Source organism: Lates calcarifer, linkage group LG13 (assembly GCF_001640805.2).
Source record: "Lates calcarifer isolate ASB-BC8 linkage group LG13, TLL_Latcal_v3, whole genome shotgun sequence".
Lineage (NCBI taxonomy): Eukaryota > Metazoa > Chordata > Actinopteri > Centropomidae > Lates > Lates calcarifer.
This window is the reverse complement of record NC_066845.1, coordinates 7449864-7473364: the sequence shown is the minus strand read 5'-3', so window position 1 is coordinate 7473364 and position 23501 is coordinate 7449864. Positions and strand designations below refer to the sequence as shown.

At 40.7% G+C, this 23501-nt stretch overlaps 2 protein-coding genes across 2 annotated transcripts; one reads left to right on the top strand and one right to left on the bottom strand.

Annotated features, from left to right (window-relative positions):
- Positions 1-6369: 6369 nt before the first annotated feature.
- smarcad1a (SWI/SNF-related, matrix-associated actin-dependent regulator of chromatin, subfamily a, containing DEAD/H box 1 a) lies at positions 6370-19028 on the top strand. Its single transcript, XM_018669650.2, has 23 exons — positions 6370-6872; positions 7729-7867; positions 7947-8076; positions 8352-8421; positions 8787-8881; positions 9145-9252; positions 9692-9770; positions 9886-10583; positions 11314-11510; positions 12124-12214; positions 12673-12772; positions 13092-13151; positions 13500-13575; positions 13770-13905; positions 14028-14159; positions 14543-14638; positions 14782-14899; positions 15008-15123; positions 15449-15637; positions 15747-15865; positions 16203-16385; positions 16630-16739; positions 17777-19028. Exons 1-23 carry the CDS (start codon positions 6758-6760, stop codon positions 17833-17835), a joined length of 3216 nt encoding a protein of 1071 aa, XP_018525166.1. The 5' UTR covers positions 6370-6757; the 3' UTR covers positions 17836-19028.
- Positions 19029-19530: 502 nt separating this feature from the next.
- prf1.5 (perforin 1.5) lies at positions 19531-22842 on the bottom strand. The gene is made up of 5 exons (XM_018668291.2): positions 22373-22842; positions 21752-22027; positions 21288-21559; positions 20969-21110; positions 19531-20766 (listed from the first exon to the last, which is right to left on the bottom strand). Exons 2-5 carry the CDS (start codon positions 22019-22021, stop codon positions 19879-19881), a joined length of 1572 nt encoding a protein of 523 aa, XP_018523807.1. The 5' UTR covers positions 22022-22027; positions 22373-22842; the 3' UTR covers positions 19531-19878.
- Between the last annotated feature and the right edge of the window lie 659 nt (positions 22843-23501).

Below are 23501 nucleotides of genomic sequence, written 5' to 3'. Positions count from 1 at the left end.
AGGGAGCACAGGGACACCAACAAAGAGCGAGAAGGTCAAGGAGGGGTATATGATATGGAGGGAGAGAAAATGGAAGGCGGAGGAAGGAAAGGACCGGAGAAGATTGGGTTACACAGCAGGAGAAGTCCAGTGTCGCGTCCATCAAGGTGATGTTTCGTAGAGAGGGCGACTCTGCCACGAATGTCAGAGAAATCTGGAGCTGTGGTGAAAATGTGGCGGGACACTGACAGAAAAGTCCTATTTTGTTGTTGTTGTTGTTTCTCACTTTCTAACTCCATCTCTCTCCTTCACTTTCACACACACACACACACACACACACACACACACACACACACACACACACACACACACACACACACACACACACAACACACAAACACACTCAGTCAGCGGCAGCTCCCAGCTCCTTGCGGTGCGCCTGCTGAGAGGGGTCATGTCAGACATCAACTCCCGTCGCGTCAGCTCTTTTTCTCCCACAATTCAACACAGCTGAGCCTGTCACCACTCTAACCTCCCTTCCCCCCCAAAAAAGGCCCAGACACTGGCCCTTAACATTCACATAGACACACACATATTTATGATGTCCACACATAAGTAAAATTTAGCACACACGCACGCATGCTCTCGTTCACGTCTTATCAAGCACACACACATTTAGATGCAGTGGCGTCCCAGAGGAGACAGACCCCCAACTGGTGTCCACCAGCAGGGGTGCTGATCCTGTGCTGACATTCTCATCTCTGTCGTCTCAACTTCCCTGCCACTTTACAGAATAGGGAGGCCAGGAAACACACACACACACACACACAGAAACACACACAGTCACAGTTGTCTGAGCTGGTCTGCCAGCAAAAAGAACGGCTTAACGAGTTTTTCATTCTCTTCCTGTCTAGTCACTCTCCTTGTCTCTTCAGATAACTTTATAAATGAGTTAAAAAAGTTTTGCTTTCCCTTGTACTTGCATGCTTTTGTGCATTTGCATGATGCAGTTTGGTTAAATCACTTTACATCTTTATGTGCATCATGCTGAAAGTGAACTCCAGCGTGATAAATAGCAATCACTTGTCACTGGTGAACAACTAGAGGCAATAGTGTATTAAAGGGCCATGAGCAAAGCACAGTACATTTGTGAATAAGGTTTAGCATGTCAGTTTGTGCACACCATTATAATCAACATAAAACATTACAGTAATGTTAGCCATCTGGACATCAATTTAAACTGGAAAGAAAATATTGAGAAATGCTAAAACCATTAAAGAGAAAATGGGTGTTGTTTTGTAAGAGTAGATACTGACTCTCCATATTTTGAGCATAGTTACACCATTTAGATAGGACGCCCACTGCTTGGCACTTTTAACTATATTTTTTCCAAACTACAAATCCCTCACAAAGACAAATAATTAATCATAAAGCTCATAATATTATATGTCTAAATGACAGCGATATAATTGCCATCATTTGATTAAACAATAGTAGAAAGGGGGACAATTGAAAGGCATCCAGCACCAACAAAGCTCTGTCTGAACAACGTTCTGTAAGGCAGCCTGGGGATCAGTCATTGTCCCCCTGTCTTTCTGCACGTCTCCCCCTGTTTAATTAAAACGCTGTGATAATGTGACAGACCCATACAAAGCTGACTGCAGACACTGACTTCTGCTGCCAGAGAAAAAAGTGAAAGACAACGGGCAACCTTTTAGTTAAACCACACCTGAGACAAATTTTCTTTTCAGCCATGATTATAAATATTAAGTAAACGGGAATCATAGCTAATGATGATATCATGCTAGAACAAATGAACATTTTGCAGCATAAAAATATGAATGCATTGAAGAAATTTAAGGTGTCTCATTCATGATATAGGTGAAATTAACACTGTTTGATTAAGAAGTGCAAAAAGGAGGACAATACAGAGGAATGCAGTGCTAACAAAGCTCTGTTTGACTGATGTTCTGTAAGGCAGCCAGGAAGATCAGTCATTGTCTCTCTGTGATTGGTGAGTTGTCTCGGCTGCTCCGCAGTATCACCTCCAGCAACATGGGAATTCTCCCCTGCTGCTGCTTCTCTTTGCCCACAGAGAGAGAGAGAGAGAGTGGTTACATGAGTGATGACTAAACAAAAGCAGCACAAAAGAAGTCAAATGAGTGTTTGATAAGTTATCTGACATCAGATAACTGCAGAGGATTTGAGTGTTTTTTGAGTGTCAAATTAAGATGTGCAAAATATGGAGTAATCCTGATGAACTTTTGCTTTAATCAACTATATGAATGGAATATTGCTACATGCCCCAAACTAGTTTTTGTTTGCACATTTATATACACTTTAAATTATATGAACAAACCAAAGTCCCTTAGGCCTTGTGCAGCAAATATCATGATTTTCTATGATCATGCACTAGTCTGGAAAGTTTTGTCTACTTAGCTAATGTACAGCCCAGTCAATGACATGTAAATAACTTAAGCTTGAGCTATGTTTCTCCTTTTAGCAGCTTTGTATGAACAGGTTGTGAGCAGCTGGTTTGACTGATATAGCACTCCTTACATCAGTCTACTGGATGTCAGCCTCTGGCATATTAATAATGATAATGTGCTTCTTTATTTATCTCTGCTTTCTGCAAGTTCAGTGACAGACCAGCACCACTGCAGCTGTCTTTCTCAAGGATTTGATGATCTCCTGCAGCATAGAGCTGTGAAATATTGATGCTATGTTGTCCAGCAATGCACGCTATTATGCATTTGGAACTTTCAATACTAAATCTTCAATTATTGAATTAATAGCAAAAAATAACTGTTGGATAAAAGTATTTTGCGGGTGTTAATCCTCTGGGCTAATAAATTACTATGAGAAAAAAGCTAATATACAAGTCTGTTTCATGTTATTTTCAGTGGTGGAAAGAAAGCATACAGCAGTGGAAAATATTGTGTTAATTGTTGTCATAATATGAAGGCTCATCAGTGGTGTACTGGCATCAGTGCAAGCAGTGGTAACTGCCAATGTATAAACGATTACAAATTCATCTAAAGAAATGATACTGTGCACAAACCAATTACATGCCCCCAAGCCCATGGTACACTTGGCATAAATGAAAGTGAGTGGAGCCATTAAACTAGTTTGAAATGAGTCATAAACTCACCAAACTCCAATACCAGTAGCACAAAAATGGTGCTACTACCATGTCTTCTATCTATCTATCTATCTATCTATCTATCTATCTATCTATCTCAAGCCATATCAGGCAAGTCAATAGATACAATTATTTTAAACATGAAAAGTGTTCTGTCCTCAGTGAGAGCGTTCATATGGGGTGGTGTGTGTATGTATGTGTCTCTGTGTATTTCTTGGGGGGGGGGCGGTGTAACATCCCAGACGTGTTGCCAGGGTGACAAGGTGTTCCCTGCCGCCGTCGGGTCTCGGCCAAGTTGGGCGCCATGGTGACTGGGTGGTGACAGACTTTGTGACGAGTCCACTGGGACACCATGGTTGGGTCAACCTGAAAAACGCACAAATGCGCAGACACAAATGCAATACACTCACTTACACATGCACTTGACAGAGACACTAAATATGCAAAACTTAAGCGCACATAATTAACAACTAAAATATGCAGACACAAACTTTGTGCATATTACATGCGTACATGTAGAGTACGTATATGCACAGTTGGAGAAGTACTCACACCTACAGTATGCACACTCTGCAAACTCTAACCCACTGGGCCTATGATTGTCTGTGCTAGTGTGTGAATGCATTTCATGTGAGTATTGATATTACTTGTTTTCAAAAGCAGTAGAATGTCATAACACCTACTTCCCTATTGCGGTGGGACCGATTCCAGGCTTTTATCCCAGTTATCGCCTCCAGCCAAAAAATTACAAAACAACCATTAAAACATTCACGGTACTCATCTATTTTCATTGATGCTATCACTGTGTGTGTGTGTGTGTGTGTGTGTGTGTGTGTGTGTGTGCATATTAATGACTTGCCTCAGCATTGGGACAGCCTGGTGATTTATATTTCAGTGTTGTTGCATATGCGCCTGCTTGTCTGTGCGTGTGGGTGTTGGCGTGTCCATACACACATAGACACCTACAGAGACATACACAAAAATCCTGACAAAACAAACAAACAAAGAAAAAAACGCATACGTCTATCCTAATACAGATGTAATACGCACACACACATACACACGTATATATACACACACAAAAACCATGACCAGTAGGACAGGAGAAGGCAAGGAGCCACAGTTTGAGCTTCCTGCTGTGAGAGGTCATGACCCCTATCAGACTCTGTGTCAGTCTGCCTATTGTGCCCCGAGTAGAGCACAAACACACACACACACACACACACACACAACACTATAACTTACATGGTCTCCATGACGATGGAGGAGGCGACAGTAAGGCGGCAGGATGGCGGTGTATTGACTGCTGGAAGAGGACCCAACTTAATCATCATAATACACTCACTGTATCTGAGCAAGATCTGCAGGTGTAAGCACATTATATAATTAAGTGTATACACATCTGTAAAAAGTGGACTGGGACAACATGAGGGACTCATGTAATTAATGTGATATATGCAGTACATTTAGTCTGTATTTTGCGTTTTGAAGCACTGTGTAAATAAACTTTATCTGACTTATATTCATTGGAGGAATGGATATTAAATGTTTTTGTTTTTCTGCTTGTTACTTTATCTCTAACACTCACAGTACTGGGTAAACAAAATTCAGTTCTAGACAAAATCCAGATCAGACAAACAAACAAGATTAGTTTTCAAAACACAAATGATAAATTAGATTTCATTTAATATTCTTTAAACTCTTGTTGAGTGTTCAAGGCATTCAAACTGTGGATGAATGTAAGTGTGTGTGTGTGTGTGTGTGTGTGTGTGTGTGTGTGTGTGTGTGTGTGTGTGTGTGTGTGTGCATGCAGGGGGTGATGGTGTGAGGGTGTTTGCCATTGACTTTGACCGTCAACTACAATGGCTGTAGTGGTCACTAAGGAAAGTAATACATGACTGTCTCGCAGTAACAGAGTACCATTCAATTCATTCATAACATTTTATATTCTTACACCATCTGTTAGTGAATATGAATAACTCTTTCCTCAAGCCATAAAAACCTGGAGGGTTGTGGTGTGAAGTTGCTCTGTCTTTTAAATGAAACTCCTCTCATGTTCTACAAAAGAAAACACATATCAACAAACTCCTCTTCATGGAGCTAACTGGAGCCCAATATCTGTCAGAAATTTTGCTGCTGCTGTTACAGTAAACTTTGAAACAGCCTTTGAAACAGCTCTTGTTGGATCTTTTCCAAACTAAGTGGGACTGGCTTCAGTTTCATATCATATTTTACATAGTTGTTGTCCAAATCCAAATCAGTGTCACTGATGTTCCACCAAATCATATTCCATTCATTTCTAAACTAGTCCACTCTACTAAGATCTTTATAGATTTTTTATCATAGGCTGTTACCTTACCATGGGGCACAGAGACCCAGCACATTTCTTTCTCTGTAAGAGCAAGTTGTCAGTGGAATGGTTGGACTTCAGACACGGTGTCTGCAATAAGAGTACACAAAACACTGCTACACAAAGATGAAGAAGTAACTGAGGGCAAGTATGATTCAACATTTGCAGGTAAATCTCATCACATACCCTTATCCTATAGCGGAGAATGTGTATCTGCTGCCCCCTTTGGATCGGTAAATGTATGACAATCTTTGACTCACGAGAGGAGTATGATGTTTCAATTGTGAGTGTGGCATCGAGTGGACAGCATGCGGAAACATGAATTTGACTTCATGATGTCGGAATTTTAAAAAGTCTGTTTTTTTTTCCCCAGAAAACCTTCTTATGGCGGATATTCTGGCTTGTCAAACACATGTCAAACCTATAACGTTGATAAAGGCTGCATTCCATACAGCTGTGCTATTGCTCTTGGTTTACTGGCACTCCAAAAGTGAATAGTTAATGTCATCAGTTATTAAGTCTATCGTCAGGCATACAGCAAATGATCCACACACACAGATATTATGGTTACATCAGGGGTTTCTATGCTACAAAGCTATGTTTGTCTGAGTAGATTTCCTTACATCACCACCTCACAGGTTTCATAAGCGATACTAGACCGACTGTCAAGATAGTTCACCTCCGATTCTTATTAGCACCAGTCGAATACACTGTTTACCGCAGTGTTACGCCACAGCACCAGAACACCTTAGAAATCAGGATATTCTAGGTAATTCAGGAGGGTCTTGAAGGAAAAATACCGATAAGCAATGCGATCTATATTAACGATTCAGCCTGTAAAATAGAATTTGAGCTGAACCGGAAGTACGCTACAGACAACTATCTCGACTCGCCAATGAGTTCCCGCCCACCTCTCCCTCGGACCAATGAGCGGAAACGGCACAGCATCCTCCAGGGCCGCTGGAGTTCGCGGGAAACCGGCTGTATTTGGCATACAACAAGCAAAATTTGACCGGGGACTAAACAGCTTTGCTTGATACGAAATTAGTGTGTCATCAACTGATGTATTTTAAACTATTACGGTTACGAGCGGCGCAGTGACACATCTTAAATCGCCGTCTTTGTAGGACCGCTGGCCCGGCTGCTATGCTAACATCCGACGCTCGTTAGCTGTGTTGTCACATTGGCTAACAGGAGCTCTGCTTCATGCGACTGGACAGAGAAAATACTGCTCACTAGAAAAAGACAAAGGGCTGCCGCAGTCAGGCACGAAATAGACTGTTAAAATGAGTCTGTTCAATTTGGATCGTTTTCGTTTCGAGAAGAAGGGAGCGACAGAAGCGAACAAAGACCACGATAGCGGCTCCAAAAGTCCAGAATCTGAGAAGGAGAACAAGCCAGGTAGCAAATGTTAAAGCTAGCTTACATTGCTGGCAGCTAGATATGTCAGGCATGCTATCATTAGCAGTAGTTAAGTCATGCAATTATTATCAACATGCTGTCCCCAGAACCGCCATATTATTATATCAACATGAGTTTATAGTGAGGTGAGGTGAGGTGATGTGTTTGTGTAGCTGGACAGTTCAATTAAATATCACTACCTTGAAGGCACCATGTCAGTACCAATAAGGTGAAGGTATTTTAGAAATGGCCATTGAAGCTTTGAGACAACATCATCCTGTTATTCATGCTTTAAGACCAGAGGAAGATCATATTCAACTTACATGTGTTATGAGATGTCACATGTCAATGTATCACCTATGTACAGTCAAAATAAGTATGTAACTATGATCTCTAAGCTCATTCTGGTCTGGGTCCCTTACATATCCACCATCTTTAATTTCTGCCTTCAAGGGTCTTTGAATGAATTTAGTTTGATTCCAAATAATAGTAGTTTAATTACACTTATTATTGTGCCATTATTTTGGAGTTTGAGTGTACTTTATGAAAACGTGGCCATTGTTATCAGATGTCACCACCTTGTTATCACTCTTCTTACAGTATGAACAGATGTATAACAGTTGTTAGACAGCCTACCCCAAAGTCTACATTAACAGTATACCATGATGGAGACATACCTCCACATGAGGCCCCGGCAGGAGGACATTGACATGCACCATGAAACCAAAGCAGCTGCACAAAGAACAAGACAACATACCTTAACAAATTCATTTTGAAGTGCAGTGTTCTTCTCTCATGTTATTTATTACCGCTGTGAGTACATCTGCTAACTTGTTTGTGTCATTATGCTTTTCAGCTCAGATGAAACCTGTCAAAGCCCCACCAAAGTCCCATGCTAGAGGAGTGGTTTTTGAGGAAGTCCTCTCTATTGACTTAGAGGAGGATGAGGTCCTTTCTGAACCAAAGACCAAAATAACATCAACTAGGAAATTCACGTAAGTGTCAGCTTAAAATGATAACATTTTCACATTCATGCTGGTTCATAGTATTTTACTGATTCCTTCTCTTCTGCAGGAATCCCACAGGGAAATCATCCAGAAATGTGGTATCGGATCATACGGATGATGAGGACAATGAACTGGAGGGAAAAATCAACAGACTACTGGAGATGTTTCCTCAGGTAACAAGGAAGGAGGCCAAGGAGGTGAGTCGAGCTAAAGCTCAAGCTTTGTAACTTATCAGCACAGAACACGTCAATTTAACTGCTGCATACCAATTTGCAGGATCTGTACTTCAGTGTTATGTGCTCTCAAACATATCTTGATAGATTTTGTCTGACTTTACTGTAAGCCAGCTAAAGGATAAATGTCTTGTTGTGATAAAATATTTCATTGATGTATTGGCCAGCTATAATTTGGGCACTGTTCAATCTTCTGATCTTCTGATTGTTCAGTGCACCTTGTTTTGTTCTGTTTTCAGGTCATTGCAAGCACAAGCACATTGGATGGGGCTGTAGCTGTCTGCCTTTTAAAGTTTGGTGATAAAGAAGGTAACAAATATTTTTTATAAGCACAGAATAGCTGTGAATGAAATTTTCCCATATGAATAGTTAAGCACTTTCCTGTGAGGCATTCTAGCATGAAGAGAAAAAAATATCAGCTTCCTACAAAATAAAATAAAGCTAAATTTTAAGGAGGAAATGTTGCTGATGTGTATTCAGGAATGATGCTCATTCTCACAGCCATTCTCAAATCATTGGAAGACAATATATCTGAACCTGGTGAACATTAGGAGCAAAGTAAGAAATGTTTCCAAATGTAAACACAGTGGTTTGTTTAAAAACTATACCTGACTATCTGCCAGCTTTACTCAACGTTTGCACTTTTGAGAGCACTGGCTGTTCTGTCTTCTCAGCCCCAGATCAAGGCAGGAAGAGAAAACTGGATGGATCCAGCAGTTCTCAGGAGAGTGGTAAATTTCAACCCAGCAAGAAGAGGAGACCATCAGTGGTAAGATTACAAATTCTACTTTAAAGTGTGTCAATTCTGTCCAACATTATAACACAGATTTTACATTCACAGTGTTTTAATGAGGATGAATACATGATGAACTTGCACAGCTGTAAGCACTGAATGAGGATGATCAGACTGATGATGTGTTGAGGGTGATGATGTAAAGAATTAGTATGATTGTTTTGCGTTTCCACACTCTGCAAATTGTGCATCTCAGTAGCTCATTAGAGACTTTTTCACCCTTTTTCTTGTATCTGAAGCAAGAGAACTCTGATGAAGAAGAGAGTGAAGGTAAAGAGCCGAGTTGGGAAAGGCAGGAGGCCATGGTGAGAAGACTGCAGAAGAAGTTTCCTGACCAGGACAAGGAGGTGAAGACACACAGACACCCCTCCCAAACTGTATATAATCAACATAACATGAGAGCAGTACTCTGTGTGACTGAACCTATGAGTTTGTGATGTCACATGATACACTATAATGTGATATGATTTGCTGCATCCCAAAACACCCAAACTTCAACATCAAGTATTAAACCTAGGCATTGAGGATAAAACAAGGAACAACAGAGCCATGAATCATTCAGAAACAGTTGGCTTTTTGTTTATTTACAAAAACCAATGATGGTCTTAATGGGGTTTTGTCTGCCGAAGCAGAGCAGAGCACTTATCATCAGTTTTACAGCTGCTTGTAATGATGGTGACTCACACTGACACTGGCAAAAGAAGAAACCATAGTCTATTTGATTTTTTCACCTGTTTCTGGAAAAAGTATTTTGTGTTTTGATTTCTAATGTCTGTCTTGCTGTAGGAGCTGCGGATGGTGCTGCAGGAACACGACTGGAATGTTGAGGACGCTCTGCAGGTTCTGCAGATGTTCTCAGACCCAGGTGCGAGCACAACAGCTGTCACTTCATGTATATGTATGTGTACTTTTAACTTTCACGTTGTCAACTGATTCTGATAGTAATTCAGGATGTTGTGGATTATTTTTTCTGGTGGCAGATAATACCAGCTTCAGCTCACCGGAGTCAGAAGAAAAGAAATCCAGCAAATCAAAGAGCAAAGACAAGTCAAGCAGGGACCACAGAAAGTTGAATCGCCACAATGGTCATGGAGACAGTAAAAACAGGAATGACCGTAAGGACTCTAAAAACCAGAGACATGTCAGTGAAACAGAGGAAGACAGTACAGATGATTCAGAAGCCACGAAGGACAGCGAGGACGAATCAGGCTCAGAAGACGGAGAAGGTTCCAAACACAGAAGTGGCACTTCCACTCTATCTACATGGATTAAAAAAAGTTCTGACACTGTGTTGTCGTCCTCCTCTGTCAAGAAAAAAACTACCTCTTCCTCCCTGCCGTCGTCCTCTTCTTCTGCTGCCCAGATGCTGTCCAAGTTTGCCAGTGGGACCAGCATAGCTAAGAATCAGGCAGCAGAGAGAAAGAGAAAGGCCCGCGCCTCAGATGAACATGTCAGTTCTGAGGGGGAAGACGACGATGAAGAGGACACAGTTAGCAGCGAGTTTGAGGACTCAGATGATGAGCTGGACTCTAAAGGTGGCATGACTGAAATAAAGAAGGAGATACTCGCCTTCTTCCAGGACGCATCGATAGATGAGCTGTCGCTGATCGCTGGGTGTTCTGTTAAAAAGGCCCAGAAAATTGTGGAACTGAGACCCTTCGATAGCTGGGAAAGCCTGGTGAGAGGACGTGTGTGTTACTAAACAAATACATGAAATAGACATAGGAACATCAAATAGACCTCATGCAAGGGATTCTTTTATTCAAATAAAACCGTTTACACAAAGTCTCAGTGGGGAAAGATGAAAAACAAAGAGCTAGTCATAGTCTGAAATCATCCTACAGAACACCTGGAAAATGATTTTTTGACCTGTTAAGTTTCATTCACACTGTATTTACTTATTGAGTACACTACACCAAGGTCTTCTGAATGGATAGATAGACAGTCCTTACAGACATTGCTTGAAATCTGTTGAGCAGCAGAGCTCATCACATCCTCACCTCATGCTCTTTTATCAGCTTTTCAACAGGTTTTATTTGCCATTTGTCATCGTAGAGTAAATATTAAAGCTAATGGTGCATAATAGTCATCACAGGATCTATTGATGCAATAATAGGGCAGTGAAATATTTAATATCTTTATGTAAACTAAACACAGTGAAGTGTTAGCATCTTTTTTATGTGTGTTTCTAAGGTTTTAAGATTTTGTACAGTGTTTTTTTACACTTCAGATGTGTTTGTCCTGATCATAGATATATGAAACCTGCCAAGGCAGAATAGTCTGCTTCTTAATGTAGTGGCACCAGGGAAGTAATTAAGTGATTCTCAGTCAGGTCATGTAATTATTTGGTGGTGTGTAGATAATCGAAATACAGTGTGAATTGTAACAGCGTGTTCTTTCGTCTTCAGATTGAAGTCTTTCATAAGGAAAATGGACTCTCAGAGGATTTACTGCTGGGCTGCAGAGTTGTCCTCAAAGAGAGGAAGGTTGTCTTGGGGCTCATGTCCAAATGTGAGACCATTTCTTCAAAAATGGTCAAACAGGTCACTGAAGTGATGGAGAAGGGCACAGGGGCCATGAAACAGCCCAGTGTACTCAACAGCCAGTGAGTAAAATGCACATATACACATACTGTAATTAATGAAATACCATAAATAACCATGTGTTCACAGATATTGTTTGTGTTTTTTGTCATGTTTTTGGGGATTTTCCCATTTCAAAGGCCACAACATCCTCAAAAGTATTTTTGGATTAGGAAGTGGTCCACCATCGCTGGTGTCAGTGCTGTCAGCTTGCTACCATACTCAAAAACAGAATGCATGCCTTGTAACTGAGCCTAGAGCGCAGAGTAAGAGAGGAGATGTCAATCTAAATGTTATCCCCTCTGGTACAGTTTGATATTAAGTTATTCTTTAAGAGAGCCTCAAGTATTTGAAGCTGGATATTTTTTTCCTCTTCTTGCAGATACTTTGTTTCTTTTTACCAACTCAAACCAACATGTTACTTTGTGCTTCAGAATTTAACACAATGAGACTTCTCTCTGTGATTTATGCTCATACAAAGAACTTCCTGTTCTCACGTATTTAGCAAGGGTAACAGTTTTGGATAGTTGTGCCCCTAAATTATCCATTAGGGCTTATCAGAAATGTACAGTATGTGGTTTTATAAAAATGAAAGATCTGATTCCTGTTCTCAGCCTGTTATTGGTTGTCTTTCAGGTTCCAGATGAAACCCTATCAGCTGATTGGTCTTAAGTGGCTGCTGCTTCTGCATGAGCACAAGCTGAGTGGTATCCTTGCTGATGAAATGGTAAGGCAACCAGCCCAGGACCTGTGCTGATCACAAGCCCTAAGTCAAACACAAATGAAAGACCCTAAATGTACACGAGTCTTACATGAGTTCTCAGAGTGATTTGTCTGGGTACATTGCTATACTGCAGGTGAGTAAACAGAAAGTACAAGGGAAGAAAGAAACAGAGTAATAGCAACAGAGAGCTGCATTTGTTGTTTTAGCTCCAAGACGATGAGAGAAGTAGGAACACTGATTTGTACAGTGTTGCTGAAGTCTGTCAGGATTTTTGCTGTTTATACTGGTGGTATGTGATCTGAAACCCAGATGTTCAAACGTCCTTTTTGTCTGCCCACCTGGCTCTCTCTTTGTTTCTTTATCTTTCTTTGCCTTCTTTATCTTTGTGTTTGATATCTGACTGACCCTGTATCTCTGTTTCTCTCTTCCTCTTTCACTCTCTCCTCCTCTCCTCCTCTCAGGGTTTGGGGAAAACTATCCAGGCCATAGCATTTCTGGCTCAGTTATACCAGAATGGAATAGAGGGTCCTCATCTCATCACTGTGCCATCCTCTACACTCGGTAATGTTCTCCACAAATACATGTTTTACTACTTTGCATGCACTTAGATAATAACGTTATCATATGGTGTATTGTGTCTGTTGTCTAAAGCCATGTTTACATGTCACATTTCTGTTTGGATAAAGCACTTTGAAAGGAGAAAAACAAATCAATGGTTTCAATAACAGGAAAAAAGCAAAGAACTGCTCCCCCTACCTGCTGTTTTGGTCTAATTGTTGTATTTTGCCATTGATACTAACCCATGTAGTTGTCCATTAAGACTGGAGCATTTAACAGTTCATTTGTGATTTATGCTGATTTCATTCTCTCTGTCCTTTAGATAACTGGGTCAGGGAGCTGAAGCTGTGGTGTCCAAGCCTCAGCGTTCTAGTCTATTATGGTAAGACTCATCCATCTTTTCACATTGTAATCGCACATGTTGTGTTCCTCATTTCAACACTGCAGTTGACCTTGGAACCTGAAGCGTTCACTGTGATCAGGCGTACACAGAGATAGCTGAAGGGGACTGAGTGTACTGCATGTCTGCTGTGTGTACATTCACTTATTTTATTGTCCATTTGTTCATTTTATGAGCCCTCTGTGACATTGTGATCTCAAATGAAGGAGGAAGTAGCATTGGATGTTATGCTATTATCTGTACATGGCCTTAATCAGGGTTTTATTTCGATCAGTAAATTTGTCGGGCAAACAGAGATAAAAGCAGTGTGTGTGCTCATGTTCTACACAGGATCTGTGGAGGACCGCCGCTACCTCAGACACGACATCCTCAATGAAGATGTTGACTTCAACGTCATAGTGACCACGTGAGCAAACACACAGATACCCTGCATCACATTCTACACATCATTTTACAGCAAAAATGCTACTGAAAGACCAAGTTAGTGTCATCTATAAGGGCCATGAAGAGCCTGAAGCAACTTTCTACTCACAACTAATCACAAAGCGAATGCGTTCTTTTGGTTTATTTTGCTTGGCTTGTGTTTGCACTGTTTTGCAGGTACAACTTGGCCATAGGGAACGATTATGATCGCAGCCTTTTCCGCAAGCTGCGTCTTAAGTATGCTGTGTTTGATGAAGGTCACATGCTGAAGAACATGAACTCCCTCCGCTACCGCCACCTTATGGCTATTAATGTTAGCTCCCTTTCATTTTGTCATGTATTTTTCTAACATTATCTTCATATCTTGTAGAATTCTTTACCTGTCTATTCTTTATTGCACATAACAGTTTGGGATGTGTGTCTTTTTCCCTGTAGGCAGAGCATCGCTTGCTGCTGACAGGAACTCCTTTACAGAACAACCTCTTGGAGCTGATGTCTCTCTTGAACTTCATCATGCCTTCTATGTTCTCTAGCTCCACTACACAGCTCTCCAAAATGTTTTCTATGGTAAGTGTCTGAGTGTATGTCACACACCAAGTTCAGTTTGTTTGGACAGAGGGAAACCACACCATTTGCCATGCACACCAACTTGAAGCCTGTCCTCTTCCTTAATGTGTTTTGGAACTGATTCAGTGTTGAATTATAATCTAATAGTCTAATATTCAGGTATGAAAGTTTAGATTTGAAATTCTGAAATACAGTACAGATTATAGCAACACTCCTGATGGCCCTCCACTGCCCTTTAGTTCACTTAAATAATTTGTGTCACAGGTGTAAAACAACAACAACAACAATGTTTTGACTTGCAAACTACATAACCAGACTAGTATTATTTATTTATTTTTTGGCCTATCTGACAAAAATGTTTAATCTTGTATGTTGTGTGTCAGAAATCCCATGAGGAGCAGAGCCGCTTTGAAAGGGATCGTATTTCTCAGGCCAAACTCATCATGAAACCCTTTATCCTCCGAAGAGTCAAGAGCGAGGTGAGCCGACCCAGCAAAGTTACAGCTTTGTGTTGTATAAATATTGTTTGTTTCAAGTGTGCTTTAAATAGAAAGCTGGAATCTCCAGGTCTAGAAATCTAGTGTAAGTATTGTGAATCATTAATGCTGTTCCCTTTTTTCAGGTCCTCAAGCAGCTGCCAGCAAAGGAGGAGAAGGTAGAGTTCTGCTCAATGAGTGAGAAACAGCAGGCTCTCTACCAGACCCTCTTTAAAAAGCTCAAGACTTCTACCAATGGCGAGAGTAAGTGTCATTTAAATTACAGCATTGCTCCCTATTGAACATCACTGCATTATTTTGTACAGAAATGAATGTGTCGTTAATAATCTCCCTCGTGCCTTTTCTCTGCAGAGCGTGAGTTGTGTAATGTGATGATGCAGTTGAGGAAGATGGCCAACCACCCACTGCTTCACAGACAGTATTACACCACAGAAAAGCTCAAAGCCATGAGCAAACTCATGCTCAAGGTCAGTCCTGCTCCCTGACTATCCCTTGTTTGTCTATTGTTCTGCTTTTTTGGCATCTAAAATCACAAATCCCAGTTGTGCTGTGAGGTTTAGCTTTTTGGTGACACCAAGCATTCAAATGACTTATCCATCATAAAGTATTTGGACTAGATTGTGGTGAATTGTATTATCCAAACAAGTTAAATAATATAAGTGAACATTTCATCTATTTATTCTTCTACACAAATGGCCCCCCTTTTACTCCTCTATCTGTAACATTTTATGGGTATTTCTCTTCTCCCTCATGTTAAATGTTCCCTATATTCTCCTGTCTCCCCTTCCTCAGGAGCCAACTCATTTTGATGCAGATGCTGCTCTGATCCAGGAGGACATGGAAGTGATGTCAGACTTTGAGCTGCATCGTCTGTGCCAGCAGTACTCCTCCATCAGCTCCTACCAGCTTGAAAACAATCTCCTGCTTGACTCTGGGAAATTCCACCACCTCACTGAGCTGCTGGCCTCTCTTAAAAACAAGGTATACACAAATGTGCAGAATCTTATCTGGGATTCATGCAGGAGTAGTGGAGATACTGTGTATGAAGGAGTAAAAGATCATGTGGCATAACTTTCTTTTAATCCTGCAGGGGGATAGAGTGGTATTATTCAGTCAGTTCACCATGATGCTGGACATTGTGGAAGTACTGCTGAGACATCTCAAGCATCGTTACGTCAGACTGGACGGATCCACACCCATAGCTGACAGGTCAGAGTTGTGTTCGATTCAGTATATTGAAATCACTGTAGCCAGTGAATCAAATTTATTAATTTAAAATCATTTTAGTCCCCCATACTTCAAACAGCCAACATAATCTTCCTTACATACTGCATCCTTTGCAAAGGGACTATTGCATATACATACCCTGTGATTTTGATGACAGAATTATATATTGGTTAGATCTTGATGAGTCTAGCCCATCTGTTATTGTACCTGTTACTTTGGGGTGAAAATTTTGAAATGAAAAAATGTTTGGTTCTCAACTTTATCAGCATACCATAAATTGTGTCACATCTAATGGCTAAAATGATTTATTGTTCTGCAGGATCGTGTTGATTGATGAATTCAACACAGACCCTGACATATTTGTGTTCCTGTTATCAACACGTGCTGGTGGCTTGGGCATCAACCTCACCTCAGCTAATGTTGTCATTCTACATGACATCGACTGCAATCCCTACAATGACAAACAGGCAGAGGACAGGTGTCACCGTGTAGGCCAGACCAGGTAAGATGGAATCCTATGCTAATCCTGAGTTACTCGATGAGGTCCTGCAATTGGAATTCATTCTTATTTAACAGAAATTGGGCAGAAGACATTTCTGCAGATTCTGGTGGGATTAAAATCTCTGAATAATACACTAGGTATTAATTGTAATTACAAGACTTCCTCAGGTATAAATGTTTCCCGTCAGAACAGAACTTAATGTATTGATTTACTGTAGTGACTAATATACCTTTCTGTGCGTCAGGACTGTGCAGGTGATTAAGCTGATCTCTAAGGACAGCATAGAGGACTGCATACTGCAGCTGGGCCAGAAGAAACTAAAGCTGGAGCAGGACATGACTACTGCTGAACAGGGTGAGGAGATGTATACACACACATATGTTTTCTCAAATGCATGTACACCCTATCTGATAATCAATCCGTTACATTCAGAAGTTGACTTACATAAAAGTAATTGAGTTAAAAGGTTTTTGCATTGACAAAAAAATAACAAAAAAATATTGAATGCTTTGTACAAAACAATGCATTTTTGGGGGTCAATCTGGATGCTCTTTAATAGTGATTATGCACATAGTTCTATTAAACAGAGAGGGAGTAGTTTCTTTTCCAATAGCAGTCTTGTGCACATCATTAACACAATATGTGTAAATTTAGGAACTAGCATAACCACTTCCAACCTTGCTCTGCTAATTTCAGCTCTGTGAATCTACCACCTCTCTTAGCCTGTAAGGAATTCCTACTTTTTAAATCCTGCAGAGCTAAAATGAAACATTTCCCTAACCTTAAACAAATATTTATAGGTGAAAACCTCATAAACCGTCATTCTAAAAATAAACAGGTATCTAAGAATATTTGATTCAGTACATCCACCCATAAGATGTAATGAAATGTCTTTCTAACACGAGTGTGAAGTGTGAAGCTATAACATTTCTGGTTTAACTACACAAAGCTTTTGATTATCAAACGTGTGTAGCATGCAAACCCAATTATAAGACAAATGGTGTATTTTATTCTGAATTTTGCTCATGACTGTCATTTATTACAGAAGAGTTAAATGTTTTAATTATTATGAAAGTGTCCTGAAATCAGAGCGTCTCTAAGATGAGTTTGGACAAGATTGATTAGCATCAAGATGAAATTCTCAACCACCACCAACCTACCTAAAACTGTAGCAAGTAGTTTTTTCTGATACCTGTCATAAGATGGATCTACCTTGCTATTATGTTTGTTTCCAGGGCAGTGTGTGTAGGTCTGAAGCTGGAGGCATTGTTGTGGCATGAATTGTAGCCATATTTTGTGGCATGTGGCATTTGAACTAGCTGACTTGTGTTAACCCTAACCTTGTGAGTAACTTACAAACAAAAAAAAATAAAGCATCATCTGTTCTTTAGGTGAGGGAACCATACCTGAAGATATGGCTTCTTTGCTCAAAGCTTCACTGGGACTGTGATACGCAAACAAATGAAACTTGAGACTGGTCAAATAACATTTTTGATGGCATTCCTGTGATCCTGTGCAGACTTCAGTGCTCTGACTGAACATACCACTTTTGCGTCTATACTGGAAAACTACTGAGAACCATATGCTGCCGTGAAAAAGTTCTGATATTGAGATCTGATTGACTGTGTAGCATGCTAGCTGTGCCTAAAACACTATTTTTACATGCTCACAGTTTTTGCTCATACTTTGTCTACCAAATGAGTACATAAAGGCTAAACAAAGATTTTGCCTTTTTAAATATTATGCACTCCACATGTTACGCGAGAGGCTTCAAACTGTAGAAACTTGAAATAAGGTGGTGTTAACAAGTTCAGACCAAACTCATTAATGCAACATGTGTTGGAGTACACCATCAAATTTGTGATACTCTATATGTTATGACTGAAACAAAGTATCAGAGTTTAAGTTCACATAACCTATGTGATGTGAACGTAGCCTTGTATTACTCACATTTAGATAACTGTACTGTATACTGGTAAGTACGAAGAGAATGCTGATGAAATATTTTAAATTGTTGTATGGAAAATGTGCTCACATACTGAAATAGGTGGTGCACCGAAAATGGTAGATTTTCTTTTGCCATCCCTCATACCAGACAGTATCCCATCTTGCTGGTTCTTATAAAAAATAGTTGTTTACATCCAAGTGTTTCTGTTGTGACATTTTAACAGCAGCAGGCAGAGTAATTATACTGAAAATGTTGCTATTCACATTGATTTCCTCCGCTACTGTTCAATTTTTTGGCAGTTGTGGTTGCATCAAAAAATCAGCCAAGTATCTGGAAAATTATGTTTTCCGTCACTGTAAGCGTAATGTGTTGAGTTTCATCCTGATGTCACGTTTTAAGTCTAACTCTGTCACCATCAGTGACATTTGTCAGCAAAGAGGTATTTAAAATATAACATAGAATGTCTTACATAAATATGGTGCTTGAATTGGTTTCTTTGCTGTTTTTCCCCCATTAAATATTTTGAGCCAAGTGACAAAGAAAATGATGAGTTAAGGAAGCAGCTGCTGCATCAATGTACTGTATAAGTGGCTAATGTGTTGTAAGTGTACAAGTGTTATTGTAAAAGCTTTTACTAAGTCATTTGTATGTTTTTTAGGTTCCTGTTTGAACTGAATAATAAATATTGGAATAAATATTTGTGTGGTCATACCTACAGGGAACCAGCAGGAGGAGCCACCAATAGGTCCATGTATGAATTATGATGAAAGACTTAAACCATGTAAAGTCAGGTTTGGTAACATGGTCGGTTATACATTTGGAATGGGTTTTAACTAAAATGGGATCGAAATTTGTTGGGGATAAAAAAAAAATTACCATGTAAGAAATAGGTGGCAGAAAATTCCTTCATTTTGAGTTTCAATTCCCTACAAAAGTCATAATCAAAACCTACTCAGACTTTACCAAAAGGAAGTGTACATGATGTGAGAAGCTAAATGTAAAGAATTTTAAATAACTAAAAATGTGAATCTGGCATTATTGAATTGCCTGATTACTGTTGTTACTATATAAGACATACGTCTGCCACTGCAAAGAGATCTGTGTGTTTGGCCTTGTGGTTATCAGTGTGTGGTCAAAATACGTCATTGCATACAGGCTTAAGACAACTGAAGGTTACCTACAAAAGTAAGCTCAGTATCTTCATCCATATTCCTTTATTTGGATATGTACAATGGATGCAAAAGGACATTGACTTTGGTTCTTTGGTTATTTAATACTGAGACATTACAAGACATTTACATAGAGGACAACTTATAACTATTATTTTTCTCAGCTAAAGATGCAATTCCTTTACAATTTTAGTAAGTTAAAGTTATGGAATGGTATGTAACAAAAAGGGAAAGGGAAAACTTTGTTTGGCGTTAAAATGTTTCCAGTTACAATGCAAGGGAGATTACAATTAACTAGTTCTTGTTAAAAATTGTGACACGTAATCATTCATCAAGAAAATACTCAATTTATATTACAACATTGTAATCTAATAATCTACTCAGCATTGGGGGAGTATCGTCCACACCTAAAACCTGTCAAGTGAGCATCACATTTTATTGTGTAGGTGAAGTAGAGCACTCCTTTGCTGAGCTGACAGCTTAGAGAGTGAGTTCCTCGCTCAGGGAAGACAATACATATCCCGGCTCTGTCATTATAGAGCACATCCCTGTCCCAGACTTCAAACCTCATCTCCTGACCGAGTTCAACTGAACCAAAGTCAAAAGTGGCATTCCACACTGGGTTATTGTCGTCCATTACCGTCTCAGTCTCCTCATACATTCCGTTGTAGAAGATTTTCACGTAGGCGTCAGTTTTTGTGAAGGTGTCTGCCTTCATACCTGCAGCTCTGTGGATCTCCAGCCTGAGAGTTCCTCTGCCAGCTCTCAAAGGACAGCAGTTATGGTCCAGGTTGGGAGTTGGGGAGCAGTTCTTGAAAGTAGGCTGGTCCTCCTGCAGCTGGTTCTCTTTGATATACTCGGTGATGGTGCTTCTCAGATTAGCACTGATCTGCGAGTCCTCCACCAAATGATGCAGTGGGAAGATGGCGTAAGAAACCACATCAGGGTTGTCGTGGAGGCTGTTCATCCAGCTGTGGTATGCTTCAGACGGGTCCTGCTGGTAGAGGATGTCAGGGAAGTACCTCTCCCCACCAAAAACCTCGATTTTATGGGTCATGAAGCCCTGGTAGAAGCCCATGCTCATATTGCCCTTCAGGAGGTTGTCGCACTTATTGGAGAAGGTTGCGTTACCAGGGAGGAAACCCAGAGCCATTCGGAGTTCAACGTTCAAGCAGTTTTTGATCTCAGACTCAGAGAAACCCTTCAGTGTGGCCAGGCAGGTCCTGAAGGCAGTGATTCTCCTCACCTTGCCACCAAGTTGGACCTAGGAAAAACAAATGATTAAATGAAGGCTGAAAACTCCCTTCTGGCTTTTCAGTAATACAATTAGTCGTCCATCCCTGTGTCATTATCATCTGCGTTGTTTTTGCACTTGTTCAAACACTGCAATATCGTTCTACAGCAGAAGTACTACCACACAAAAAGCAAACAGAGAAAAACCAATGTAACAAACGCATTTGTCTGACCTGGTGTATGTAGTGTGTTCCATAGGTGTCTATTAGCCGTCTATACAGGGCTCTGCTCTGGCTTGTGTTTAAACTCTGTGGGAGTCTCTTCAGATGCTTTGTGAACTCTGCACTCAGCTGGGGATGATCAGCAAGCCTGTAGCTGAAAAAACATAAGGCGTGTGGAATTCAACCATGACACAATGAGAATATAAACCCTGATCCTAACCCTTGATTATCTGTAACAAAAACAAAAAACAGCTTAGTTCACTGTAAGCTTACCTTAAGTAACTGCTTAAACTTTTTTTTTAACTTTTGTGTACCATGAGTTCTACTTTACCTGTAATAGGTGCAACTGATCTCATGGATGGCAAAAGTGGCTTTGTCCACACTGTGCTGTGAACGAGCGAACTTTGCCAAGTCTGAACGGCTTCCTCCCAGCACAGCCTTGCCAATATTATCGAGGCTCAAACCCAGATCCCAGTTATTATTAACCAGGGAGTAGGAGCTGCGCAGTAGGGAGTCCACAGAGTGGTGGAGGGCACTAGAAAGCTGTTTACTGCAGCGGCTGAAGGGACGCCAGTCGAGCACTGCTGCTGGGAGCCTCTGTATCTGAGGAGGATAAAAATGACAGGATGCACATGAGGATGCAGGTGGAGGAAGAAAATAGTCAAAAGGAAGTGGGAGAAAAACAGCAAGAGGTGGCTTTGGGTGGAAATAAGTGAAGGGAGTTTAGACTAAGTGAAGATGCCATGAAAAATGGTGAGAAAAGAAGGCTGAGCAGCGAGTTTTGCAGTTTTTCACCTGTCCTTGTTGGAAGCGGTTTGGACACAGTGTGCAGGTGTGGTTGTCAGCCAGATGAGCTTTGACGTTGATGACATATGCCCCTGTTCGTCGCATCCTCACCACATCAAAACCCTCTCCTGCCAGGTTGTGACCTGGGACAAAAGGAGCTTTCTCACACTCTGACCCAGAGCCAGTCCGGCAGCCCTGTACCCCGCAGACCTCCAACATAACTGGCAGAGCCAATATAAACAGATTGAAGTTGCTCCGTTGATATCCTTTTTCTTGCATGGTTACCTAAATGTAACACACAAGAGCACACTGAGGTTGAGAAAGTATTCAGTAATGTCTGGATTTAAATGATTACTTTGTATAAGGAAATTTCATGGAATCCCAGTGCAAGCAGCAAGTATTTTTCAAAGTTGCTTTATTCATCTTTCAGTTCTCACACATTTCCACAGGTTTACCAGAGAGCAGATTTATAGGAGATGAACTATGTCTACAGTAAAGGCAGATGAGCTTCTAATCCTCTCTGCTTTATAAACTGGAGTAATCCTGCCACAGATGTGTCAACATTAGAAACGTGCACAACCGAGACATGCACTAAAAACAACGTGTTATAAGAGGGCATGGCACTCTTACCTTGGCCTGTGTTTATTTTATTGTCCTTCAGTCTTTGTCGCCTTTTTCTGGGAGTTGTTAGGTTGTATCTCTCCTCCTCTGCTAAAATGACTCAATTTTAACGCACCCTCCTCACGAAGCCCATCGATGGCATAGTTCGCTGTAAATGATGAACTGCAAACTGACTAAAAGGTCTTGATTCTGCTGGAATTGAAATCACGGCTGAAAGAGCTTTGGCTTCACTGCCAGGCTGGGCTGAAAGCCTGCTGGATGCACCCTTTTGTCTGTCCTACGCCTTATGAAAAAGACCAGGGAGGGAGTTCCCCTGCTTCAGGGCTATGTGTCTGTCTCTCTATCCCTCTTCCTCTCTCGCTTTCTCTCTCCCCCAAGGCTTACCAATTTCCTCAGCATGAGCGAGTTTGTTTTCATGTTCAAGGCACAGCTCTATGAATCCCGCACAGCTGTGTGTGTGTGTGTGTGTGTGTGTGTGTGTGTGTGTGTGCGCACGTGCATGTGTGGGGGAGGGAGATTTTTGTATAGTCACGAGAGAAGATGCACATTGCTCTGAGCACTCTTTACGGGAAATGGATGTGTGTATGTGTATGTATGTGTATGTGAGTGTACAGTACATGCGTGTATGTCTGTTGGAGTCTTTTTGTCTATATAATGTCTGAGCCAGCCTGTCTGTGTACTGATAACCTTACCAAAACCATTAGGTCAGCTTTGCCATTGTCTATTTATGGATGTGGCCGGAATGCTGGCGGTTTTCTCAATAAGGTCAGGGAAGATAAAAGTATCTCTCTGTGCAAGAGGTTTAGTTCACCCTGAGTTGGAAAAAGGTTTGTTTTTCAACCCAGATTTGCTGTTATATTTAGAGAACCAGTGTGGTTTTGGTGCCACGTTTACGGACTTACAGATACATGCCTACCTAGTGTGAGTTCACTTCAGCTGGCACTTCTGTGTTTTGTACTGTCCTTAACACTATATGTAATAAATTTACAGAGTTAGAAAACTTGTACACATTATGGACATCTGTTACAAGAGACCAGTTTGTGCGAGTGACCACTTACCAAGGTATTTTTAGAGTTTTACATGACTAGATATATACCAGACATAAATAACATAAACATTAAGACATAGATCAATGAAA